Genomic DNA, 10,929 nt, shown 5'->3' with positions numbered 1-10,929 from the left:
ATTTGAGAAACACGTTTTTTTAATGGAGTTCATCAATTTTTTTTTGTTAAAAAAAAAAAAAAAAAACCAAACAAGTGATAAACTGACTCCTTACATAGAAAAAATTATTTTTATTTTGTAAAGAAGAAACAAAAAAAATAATGACAACCTGGCCACCCTCAATGCAGGAGATACAGCCACCCCTTCCATTACTTGGGTCACGGGGCCACTATAATAATTTATTTCTTTTTAAGTTTTTGAACTTTTTTTTAAAAAAATAATAATAATAATAAATAAGCTCCCACACTGCAAAAGTAAAGTGCTTTATCAAAGTATCCTTACAAGAAGGGATGAATACAATTATATAAAAGAAGTTATGTATTTTTATAAATATTTTGTGTTATGAGTTGTTTGTTAATATATTTAAAAATAGTGAAAAATTCAACAGGGACAATAATTTATTTTAGGGATGGACCGTTCTGGACCAAGATCCTGGCTCCGCCACTGATTTAGTGTATTTTAACAAGTATATCGTTAGAGATATTGAGGCTTCCAATTACTTTTTGAATAATGTTACTATTTACAGTCATATCACATTTGTCGACATTACATGTTTTAAGTCACTTATAATATCAACCACTTAAAAAATTAAAACACAATCATGTTAGCCGGTGTAACATAAGTGTAATAAGCAGATGTGAAATGTATCATTACTCTTGAATTTTTCTTCATTTCCAAAATTTATTAATGATGAGTTTACTCTCTCTAGTCTCTCCTAATTGTTATGAACTTGAATAATTTTGTAGGAAATGTTAGCCTTTCCAAATCAAGTATAGCCTAACCCATTTAATTAAACAGTCATACTCATCAACTAAAACTCGCTAATTTAATGTTGGATTCATATAAAAACACGGGTCATGTAAAAAATGTTGTTATTGGGTTCGAGTCATATTGAAATAAAAGTATAAGATTTTATAGATCAACTCTAATATAATAAATTTAATTAAAAATGTCAAATTCTTCGATCATAACTTACTAATTTTATAAATTATTTTACAGATTGTGTAAAAAATTGCCATCACTTTAACATTTAAAGGAAGTAGAACTTCTGCTTTCATATATAATGAGATTGGATTACAGCAATCTCTCAAAGTTCTATGAAAACCAAGCTTGCCAAACCTTCTAAAAGGTGATGCCATGGTCAGACTAGGTAAGATAGCAGCACAGACTTTGCAAAGGACAAAGTTTTTGGAGTAAATTCTTTTAACTTGGTCGATTAAATTGACATATGTTGTTAAAATACATGTTTTTTATATATATATTTTCACATATTACATGTCAATGAAGAATTTCCTAAAACCCAACCTATGCAAATATCAATCATCACAATAATTAGCCAGTAGACTGTTGATTTTGGTCTTCTTGTTCTGTGGTGCCGCTGAAATCCTGAATTTCCAGAATTTCAACTCGACGGTTCATCTTCTTTCTTATCTTTATTGCCACATCCGACGGTCTAAATATCCCACATACACTCACACAGCGTTGCTGCTTCTCAATCAAATGCGACTCTATTTCTTCAATATGAAACGAGAGAGATGTTATTAAAATTGGGTTTGTACCTGGGACTTGAATTTCAATGAACAAAAACTCACCTTTCATGTTTAGAATGATTCTCCTTAGTTTCCTGCAACAAGAATTGCAGTCAATGTTGAGCCTCATCACCATGCAATAATACTGCAATTATGCAGAGAAAATAAAAACTTCATTAGAATATTTAGTTTTGTTTTGACAATAAAGGGAAAGGGAGTTTCTGAATATGCTCAAGAACTTGCCTTTCCTGGCATGAAGAGGGAAGTCGAAGGATTAGGTACCACTGTTTGCGTCATTTTTTTTTTTGTTTACTCAAAAAAGTATACAGAAAAAGAATTGATGAGAGTTGAGAATATGGAAGACCACCATGGACCAACCGATCATATTTCTACTTTTGGATTGTCTGTTGGAAATTCTTCTCCTTCATTTTGGAATCTGATTCTGTGCAGATGGAGAAAAAGAATTTCGTCTATTAACTACAAGCTTATGATCCCTAACTTAATGTTCAAGCCTGATATATTTCATGTCATAGTGACAAGGGCAAGCATTACTTCCTTTATGTGCTACGTTTTCTGCATTACCTCAAGCAACACAACAAAGCATCTCTTTCTTCTTTCTAAAGGTTTTATGTTGCACAAAACTTATTGCATCTCTCTCTCTCTCTCTTTAAACCCAAGCAAACTCATAAACCAACCGATTTACACATACAGCAGAATTGATTTATTGTTCATCGATGTAACTTGAAACTTATCTACATGGCCTACTTAGTCTCAGAAGTATTATCATACAACAAATTTTCCTTGGCCTGCTGGATCCTTTCTGAGTTGTAATCAACGGCGAGATGGGCGGAATATCCGTCTAATCATGGCGACTTTGTCAAGAGGATTCCTATATACGGCAGCGACTTGCTGTGTGGATGATTTACCAATACCTGCATATCTACTTGTTAGTGTCACCTTCTTTTCCAATACATTCACCACCACTGAATCTGTCCCTGCCAAAGGATGAGTACATCAAGATGCTTCCTGACAATATCATTATCACAATCAAATTCATCTTTGGATCTATTGATTCAAACTTCAGTTATTCCATCCAACTCATACACACAATGCAACTTGATTAAAGAGGATGCCCCGAATAAAAAAGTTACAAGGATCATAAGTATTCAAACATAAACTATGGAATGCGCCTGCAATTTCTGCGTTCAGAACTCCCAAAGTGTAAATCACTGCAATAGGATATCTAGACCATGCATGTAATCAAGAATCAGTCTAAACTATACATTAACTAGGAATTATTGATAAAGCTTAATCATATAATTCCATCGTTTTCTTTCTTTCTGTCTTTCTTTTTTTGGCAAATATCCACTAACCAATTTGAGAATATCAAGAACATTTATTTAAGGATGTGCCTGGAAGCAGAGTTCCAAGAAAATGACAAATAACCAATTTGAGAAGAGCAAGAATGTTTATAAAAGGATGTGCCTGGAAGCAGAGTTCTAAGAAAATGACAAGTAATCAAACTGTAATAAATGTTCTTTGTAGAACAGTTATTGTTTCCTCTTACTTCAAGCAAAACCACATGCTATTTCCACTAGAGAAAAGTAGGCAAGCAATTAGGACCACCCTGGTCCACCCACTACTTAAAGAGAAAAATAAGTAAAGGGCAACTTTATGTTTAAAAGGATAACAGCAATAACATATCTAATTATCAACTTTTGCCTATGGTTTTCCACTTTTTCCCCTTCAACGCCTCCGACCCAAGAAATAAAGAATTCTAGAAATGACAAAGTTTTTCTCCAAAATGGGTAGGAGAAAAATGGGTAAGAGAAATTTCCTTTATGGGTTCAAAATCCATGCATAGTCCATGGAAGGCCTTATTGAAATCTTACCATTCATTCTCGCCATTATGTCAGCTACTCTCTTTTGACATTCTGCACATCGAATATCTGCTGAGAGAACAACTTCTTGGACCTGCTCTGAACAAACACCATGCATAAGTCCATAAAGCAGTGAAATTTAGACAACAGAATGAGAGAGAGAGAGAGAGAGTACACACAAGAGGCATGGTTAAAGATTCAAGAGAGGCAAGGCTGGTTTCAGAAAGCAGGAAACTCTTTGACTTTCTAATCCCAGTTCCTGGAAGCCCCTTCTTCTGCTGATCAACAAGAGCCATGCCTTCGTTATGTAACCATTCAAACAGAGGAGGGCCCTCATATAACGCAATTAAGGTATCGGGTTCAATCCCTAACTGCAGAGAGAGAGAGACAGAGAGAAGTTGAAAAAGATCTATGAACAGCTCCTGCCATACTGATAGAGCAATCCCATCCTTTGAGATGCTTCAGCTTTCATTCAGCAGTTGGAGAACAACGAAACCAAGATAATGGACATTGGACCATGACAAACTAGCTTGGTAAAGCCAAAAGGTCTTTACCTATATGCCTAGTTGTCATAGATGCTTCACTCACGAACACGGGCCCCACATAGTGTTGGAGAATTTTCAACGTCTTGAATTATTCCAACGAGGTTGCTTATATGACCAAACTCTTTATTAATCACTTTTTAGTTCAATGGATCAGATCAATCGTGTCAGAGAGCGTTTTAGCCGAAGAGAGCCAATCATTCGGCTTGGCATGGGGTTTTTGACGACTTTCGGTGGGTTTTTGCCAATAATCGTCAAATCTCCTGCCGTAAGCAAATGAAAATTTGAGCTACTTTTAGTTCATTGTCTGAAAGGTTGAAAGATGCCCATCGGATCCTTGCTTGTGGGTTGTCAAAAATGGTAACCAAAGTCCATCAAGTGACCGTTTGGGCTAGATTCCATCCAAAAAGTTGTCAATTAGAAAGCCGTTGTCTGACTGTCTCCAACATTTCTATACACCAATTCATTATAAACAACGGTCCAAAACATGACACCAAATAAAAGGGAGAGAATGGAAGCCACCATTTCGCTGTTTTTTTTTTTGATGAATAGCCACCATTTCGCTGTTATTTGTTATCATGTTTTAGATCGTTCATTTAAAATAAGTTAGTGTAATATAGCTCATTTTAAATTAAAGTTAACAATAAGACAAGCATACACAAAAAAAATATATATTATGAAAAATATATCCATTCAGAAATCTTGTTTTTTCCACCGGCCGGCGGGTTTGCAAAGAGTTGGCATACATCAGCAGCCTACAAAATCAAGATGCATGATGTTTATGCTAAAGAAAGTGAAGTTCAAGTTGCTGATATAGAGAATTCATAATCAAATGAGAACAAGACAAGATGAAAGCCAACACGACACACAACCTGAATGACCACTACCCATTCTTAGTCATTCTAATTATTAAATAATGTCTTACAAAAAAAAAAATAATAATAATGATTAAATAATGAACCCCAGACAAAATAAAATAATGGCAATGATGCTAAGTTATATAAATATGCCATCCCGATGGTCACAAATAATGTTGGTCCAACGGAATACAATGCAGTATCTAAACCCCCAAAGGAATGGATCGGAATCTTTTACAATTGAACTAATCAAATTATACCAAATTTAACCAACCCCATAAAAAAAGAGGATTAATATTATGAGCATATCAAGACCAAATCAGAGCAAAAGCCCTACCATTGGCGGGTAAAGTTTTGTCCCAATAACCTAAAGGCAACACCTCTCAACCCCACACACTCTACATGCGTAACATTGAAATATAATTTTTTTTTTTTTAAAAAAAAAAGTAATGCTAAAATCAACACTTATATCACAGTACAGTCACTTACCCTATCCCAGTTATCATACCGTCGACAAAGGGATGGATAAGAATCCCATACAATTGGACTCCAAATGATACGCAATTTAAACAGGCCCATAAAAAAGACTGCAGGACCACCTAATCCAAGCAGCACAGGTCCAGAATCCACTTGCCCCTGAAATTATTCCACATACCATCCATACCCTAGAAACGTACCACTGAAATATAAAATAAAAAACGTCTGAAAAACATCGATATTATGGAATCCACATGCAACTTTCAGAGCTAAAAATTCGAAGATGGAACAACTGAAATTTATTAAGCCGAGCAAGTTTTATACAAATTACATGGAGTAGAAACCCTCCCATACCCACGCTCAAGAAAGACAGAAGTTATACAAAGGAAGTTAGAGCTCTACGAGGTTATTCTACTGCACCCAAAATTTCTGCCTGAAACATGCAGGGCTTTATGGCTCCTCTCAGGCTATTGTTACATATAAATACAGAAACTACGACAACTGGATGCCATGACTCAAAGGAAACTTCCCAGGGTGACATTGCCGGGAGAACGACAAGGCCATAACAAGGGTGCAAAAATGGGCATATATATATATATATATATATATATATATACTTTGGCTTGGTGGGGGGGGGGGGGGGGGGGGGGGGAGTGGAAAACTATAGACTTATCCCAACAAAAGCAACCAGTCACCTAGACATAACCAAGCTTGATAGAGACGAAACAACCGAAGTACTGAAAAGAGAATCTCCCATGTACTTGCAGTTCTCATGATCCACCTTCATCGATGTGGGAATTAAAAATCTCTCACACGAAATGATTTTACTACGCAGCTTCTGGACAGAGATTCCACCACCACGTCTTCTCTTCCTGGATGACTTCCATCTTAACTGGGCAAGCAAATCATCCTTTGAAAGATCACGAACCGCCTCCAATAATTTTGCCTTGTCATCTTCCGAGTCCGAACGAAAATCACTAGACCCAGTTTCATCTTGCCTTGAATGTCTGCTATAAGGAACGGTTGCTTGGGCTGGTTTGCCATCAGAAGATTTCCCTGCATCTGGCTTTGTTTCTGAGCTAGATAATATTAAGTTAAGAAGGTCTGGTCTGTCCTTTACATGTACCCACCCACTTCCCAACCATTCTTGGGAATGTCTTAAGTCATCACGGCCAAAGATTGATTCCTGCTTTTCTCCTGCACCACAGTAAGAAATTAATAATCAGAAAATGAAAGCTAAACAAAAGTATTTTGCATTTAAATAAATGGAGCTATGTGTGCGTTTTTTTTTTTTTTTTTTTGGAGGGGGTGGGTTGGTTGGTGAGGCCCGTGAGGGAACCAGGGCACTGTGTGAGGGAGGAAATCTGCAAATAGATCTTGAAGGAGTAAATCATGTTCAAACCTGGAAAATAAACATGTAGTTCATCTTCGGCTTCCTTTTGTACTACAATGCCTTCCCACCACCCATCATGCCGCCACACATCCACAACAGCACCAACATCAACAGCCCACGAAACTCTGCCTTTATTACACTGTGGGGGCGGCCGAACAGTAGTTCTCCCAGATATTCGAAGGCCCAAATGATCAGGAGCCGCAACCCTGGATGCTATAATCCATTCCTTCAACATCAAATCAAAAACTTTCTAGTAAGATCAAGGAATATGGGATGACATTGTCCATGAGTTCAAAAAATAAAGAAAAAGAAGAGAAATTATACACTGGTTAAAATGATTGCATACCTCAAGTTTTTTGGATTCATCTGTGGCATCCAGAATATCTTTATATTGAACCTTCACCTTATCTTTGTGCTTCTTGATGATCAAAGCTCTAAACCAGCACCCCCTAATACCACTGTCTTGAGAGAGAACTTCCACTTGAGAACCTACAGTTAAATACTGCAAAGGATTCTGCTTTGCATCTCCTTTGGATAAAATGGCAGCAGAACCTCCTCCTCTTATACTGCAGATTTCAGTTCCACATTTTCTATCAATACCACTGTTGCATAAATTTTGAACATCCTCCAACGTTGCATGCATTGGCTCTATTCTGTTAGTGTATTGCAAGTGTACATCATCTTCTTTTGACTGGCAAAGCCTCTTTTTAGGTCTGATTCCAATGGTATCATTGACATTTTCTTCAGCTTTCAGACCATCAAAATGCTGAGAATTCCCCTGAGCATTTGAAGGAGAAAGGGTGTACATATATACGAGTATTTCCTGTTTCCAGTAACCTTTAATTTGTGTTATGTCAAAAGGCTTGACATCATCATTTTCAAACAGCTTGTAGCAAACAAATGGTTCCAACCGAGTGTGTGTAGCTTCATTCAGAAATTTCTCAAAATGCTGGGGACTGAGTACAGTAGCCAACCCATCTATGCATTCAATACTGAGATCTTGAAGACAAAGAGAGAAAAAAATCTCTCTGTCATTAAAATTGGGAGGCAAAACAACACCAACCTCATCAATTTTATGAAACCATCGTACCACAACCATCTTGTTGCCTCTAGAGTCCTCATACATGTCTTCTAAGTGAGCTGCAAGACGCTTATCCTCTTCCGCTAAAACATGTACAAAGTCATTAACCTAACAGATTTGGAAGAGAAGAGGAGAGACAAAAGAGTATGGGATGAGTAAGATGACAGAGGAATCGTAACCAAAGAATATATCCTAAAAAGAGTGCGCAACACCTACATGGATATAATCAATCAAAAACACCACATGAGATGAGGAAAAGAACACTCACAGAGATTTTGACACCATTTCTGCGAAAAGACTGATAATGCCTCCGTTTTTTCTTGCAAGTCCAAGGTGAACCTAACCATAGAAATTCTTTTGTATAATGGCCCAGCTTCTTTAAATGAGTGTCCTGGATCCAAAAAAGAAAAAAGAGAATATTATTGACAATCATATAAATAAAAAACCCTTCAGAGTCTCAAATAGACAGAAAATCACAAACCAGCTGTGCATGATTCTTACCTTCAAGGTTTGAACATCCAACTCACAAGCATTTCTACCATCCAAAAAGACACCGGCCAAATGGGATGTGTCTTGATGTTGAGGTGGCGAATCTATAAATTGTAGGAAAAAAAAAATGAATACAATTAAAACTAAACAAATAAGGTAGCATGGATAAAAACAAACTTCAATTTTTGTCAAGAAAACATGAAATAATAAATCTGCAGCTATATATAAGAACATACGCAACCAGATTATCAACCTGAACACACTTCATGTGGGAAAGTACAACCCATAGAAGTACAGAGAATCAGCGAAAGGGTTTAGGATTGACTAGGACCAGAAAAACTGAATAAATCGAGACATACATAGGAATATTATTAACGACGAAATGATTAAAATTTGACCATGAAAGATCTTAACCTAGAAATTTTGGGGGCATAAGGATTCCGAGGCTCTCAACCAGCTCTTTAAAAAATTGAATCCTGCAGCCCAGATCACAGTCAGTTCATTATAACGTGAACACCCAGAAGATTAACTCATAGTCACAGACATGGCAGATAATACAGGTCGAGGTTGAAGCAAAATAACAAAAAATAAATAAAAAATAAAAAAAGTCCGCAAAATAAAGCACAATACTCAAATGTTGTGGCTCTATGAAAATTCATGGGTCTGGAGTTCTCTAGATTACGGAAGATGGTCTGATTCGAAAATTGAATACGAAAAAAAGGCAAGGGAACATTGAGAAAACACGCAAAAACCCTAGAAGTTTGATAATTTGTCCAAACAAACCAGAAACTCATAAAGTTTCAACATCTCACAGATCAGAAATGGGGACCCAAAAAGCGATATGGCTTCTTAACCAATTGAAAACCGTAAAAAATGGATCTTCTGCAAAAACCAATTCCTTTAAGAAATCTGATTGTAATAAACCGCGCCCAATTTCCGTCAATTTGTTGACTTGTGAATTACGAGAAGGATCTGAAGGAAGAAAATTCCCAACAAAATCTCAAGAAAAAATCCATGTAATTCTGCATAGACCTTCATCATACCCGCTCAGATCTAACAAATTTACTCCACCACCCCCCTCCGGAAAAAAAAAATAAATAAATCCTTACCACAAACACAAACCGAATTGAAAACAAGAACCGACAAAACAACACAAGACTCGTCTTTTCTTCTTCAATCAGACGAATCTCAGGACCCCCAAAGAAACCCACAAAATAAAGAAGGGAAAAAAGCCTAAGCCAATTTCGAAAAGAACGGAAGGAGAGAGAGAGAGAGAGAGAGAGAGAGAGAGAGAGAGAGAGAGAGGGGTATGGATATGCACCTGTAACGATGAAGTTGAGCCAATCAACGACCTCTCTGCGAGACTTGAGCTTCGAGAGCGACGACGAAGAGGGAAGGAGCGCTCGGTCCCTAATCGCATAGTGGTACGACATGTGCCTCAGGCTCTTCTCCTTCCCTATCACCACCAGATCTGTCGTTCCATCCCTCCTCTTCAGAAAGTAATGGACCTCTCTCCTGCCCTTGTCGCTGGACACGAACACCTCCTCCCAGCTCACGTACTCCGACGACGATGTCGTTTCTCTGGCCGCCCCCAACCTTTCCATCCCACAACTCAAACCTCTCAATCCCTCTTTCTAAACTCCAATTCCGAACACCCTATCTCTCTCTCGCTCTCTCTTTGCGTTTTGAGTTTCTCTCTCCCCCCCTCTCTCTCTCTCTCTATTATTTAAGGAGATGAGGAGGGGGGGAGGAGAGAAAGATTTGAATGGAAAATCGCAACTGTGCTAGGGTTTGGAGATGGACGGCTGGGATTGGGTCCGCGAGGATGACACGAAGGAAGGACGTAGGAAATTGCGGAGATTAACTATATGGGTGGGAAGTTTGTTTTGGCTCTTTTTCTTTTTCCTTTTATGAAAATGCCCCTGGTCGATTTTCGAATTTACCGGGTTTTTCGATATCCATCACATGGTGATATTGGGAGGGACAACGTACAAGTTGAGTGGTGGAGCCCGTAGTTGCCGGCGCGTTAGGGAAAGACTCATTCGGTCTGATTGCCAGCTGTCGTGATAATGATTTTACTTAACTTTTAACTCTCACGTAAATCTACTATAATTAGTGAATTTATTGAAAACATAAATAACGCATACATGCTTCCAAACCACGTATCTTCCCTAAAATTAGAATTTAGACATCATCAGATCCTAAGATAAATCCTATGTTTATTAATGTGTCTTGAGAATTTTTTTTATTTAAAAAATGTTTTAATATGACATAAATACTGGAAATTTTTATGAAAAATATAATCGTGCTTTAGAATGTAAACTAAAAATCGACAATGTGTAATGACTCGTTTTTTTTTTTTTTTTTAACATGTCTACACAAGAGGGGGGAGAGGGATTCGAACTAATGACATCTATTTCATTAAATGTAGTCTTAGTTAATTAAACTACATCTTAAAGACTTGTAATGACTCGTTTTGTACGTCGGTGCATGTAACCTTATTAAGAGATTATTGTTTCTTCTTGATTACAAATAATGTTTTTTTTTTTCCCATAAGACGCGGGAAGCAATCGATAAAAACAAGGCACTCACCATTTCTTCCATAAACAACTTTTTAAATTTTCCTTTTCTTTCTTATTAAG

At 37.1% G+C, this 10,929-nt stretch overlaps 3 protein-coding genes across 5 annotated transcripts; all 3 read right to left on the bottom strand.

Moving 5' to 3' along the window:
• Positions 1 to 1,120: 1,120 nt before the first annotated feature.
• On the bottom strand, positions 1,121 to 2,157 carry LOC132184519 (Copper transport protein family). The gene is made up of 3 exons (XM_059598183.2): positions 1,812 to 2,157; positions 1,632 to 1,713; positions 1,121 to 1,553 (listed from the first exon to the last, which is right to left on the bottom strand). The coding sequence occupies exons 1-3, from the start codon at positions 1,863 to 1,865 to the stop codon at positions 1,372 to 1,374; spliced, it is 318 nt and encodes a 105-aa protein (XP_059454166.2). The 5' UTR covers positions 1,866 to 2,157; the 3' UTR covers positions 1,121 to 1,371.
• A 90-nt stretch (positions 2,158 to 2,247) lies between these two features.
• On the bottom strand, positions 2,248 to 3,964 carry LOC132184518 (uncharacterized). Of its 2 annotated transcripts, none has more exons than XM_059598181.2 (3): positions 3,628 to 3,964; positions 3,461 to 3,542; positions 2,248 to 2,563 (listed from the first exon to the last, which is right to left on the bottom strand). In XM_059598181.2, exons 1-3 carry the CDS (start codon positions 3,742 to 3,744, stop codon positions 2,400 to 2,402), a joined length of 363 nt encoding a protein of 120 aa, XP_059454164.1. In that variant the 5' UTR covers positions 3,745 to 3,964; the 3' UTR covers positions 2,248 to 2,399. The 2 variants fall into 2 exon arrangements, with proteins under 2 accessions (XP_059454164.1, XP_059454165.1); XM_059598182.2 differs by having other exon boundaries at positions 2,248 to 2,557.
• Positions 3,965 to 5,608: 1,644 nt separating this feature from the next.
• Positions 5,609 to 10,138, bottom strand: LOC132184193 (Agenet and bromo-adjacent homology (BAH) domain-containing protein). 2 transcript variants are annotated; one of them, XM_059597729.2, is made up of 7 exons: positions 9,609 to 9,697; positions 8,702 to 8,763; positions 8,300 to 8,391; positions 8,067 to 8,189; positions 7,064 to 7,906; positions 6,727 to 6,943; positions 5,609 to 6,521 (listed from the first exon to the last, which is right to left on the bottom strand). In XM_059597729.2, the coding sequence occupies exons 2-7, from the start codon at positions 8,718 to 8,720 to the stop codon at positions 6,016 to 6,018; spliced, it is 1,800 nt and encodes a 599-aa protein (XP_059453712.2). In that variant the 5' UTR covers positions 8,721 to 8,763; positions 9,609 to 9,697; the 3' UTR covers positions 5,609 to 6,015. The 2 variants fall into 2 exon arrangements, with proteins under 2 accessions (XP_059453712.2, XP_059453711.2); XM_059597728.2 differs by lacking the exon at positions 8,702 to 8,763 and having other exon boundaries at positions 9,609 to 10,138.
• Positions 10,139 to 10,929: the final 791 nt, after the last annotated feature.

This window comes from Corylus avellana, chromosome 7 (assembly GCF_965113065.1).
Source record: "Corylus avellana chromosome 7, dhCorAvel1.hap1.2, whole genome shotgun sequence".
Taxonomy (NCBI): domain Eukaryota; kingdom Viridiplantae; phylum Streptophyta; class Magnoliopsida; order Fagales; family Betulaceae; genus Corylus; species Corylus avellana.
Note: the sequence above shows the minus strand (reverse complement) of the source record. Positions and strands in the feature narration are given on the sequence as shown.

Excerpts from the sequence above, each read along its gene's own strand:
- LOC132184518 (XM_059598181.2), bottom strand. The coding sequence starts at position 3,744 with ATGGCTCTTGTTGATCAGCAGAAGAAGGGGCTTCCAGGAACTGGGATT. Across the intron at positions 3,543-3,627 it reads AATCTTTAACCATGCCTCTT|GTCCAAGAAGTTGTTCTCTC; the intron begins GTGTGTACTCTC and ends TGTTCAGAGCAG. Across the intron at positions 2,564-3,460 it reads CATAATGGCGAGAATGAATG|GGACAGATTCAGTGGTGGTG; the intron begins GTAAGATTTCAA and ends ATCCTTTGGCAG.
- LOC132184193 (XM_059597728.2), bottom strand. The coding sequence starts at position 9,891 with ATGGAAAGGTTGGGGGCGGCCAGAGAAACGACATCGTCGTCGGAGTAC. Across the intron at positions 8,190-8,299 it reads TGGATGTTCAAACCTTGAAG|GACACTCATTTAAAGAAGCT; the intron begins GTAAGAATCATG and ends TTTTGGATCCAG. Across the intron at positions 6,522-6,726 it reads ACTACATGTTTATTTTCCAG|GAGAAAAGCAGGAATCAATC; the intron begins GTTTGAACATGA and ends ACTGTGGTGCAG.
- LOC132184519 (XM_059598183.2), bottom strand. The coding sequence starts at position 1,865 with ATGACGCAAACAGTGGTACCTAATCCTTCGACTTCCCTCTTCATGCCA. Across the intron at positions 1,714-1,811 it reads CCCTCTTCATGCCAGGAAAG|TATTATTGCATGGTGATGAG; the intron begins GCAAGTTCTTGA and ends GCATAATTGCAG. Across the intron at positions 1,554-1,631 it reads AATCATTCTAAACATGAAAG|AAATAGAGTCGCATTTGATT; the intron begins GTGAGTTTTTGT and ends TTCATATTGAAG.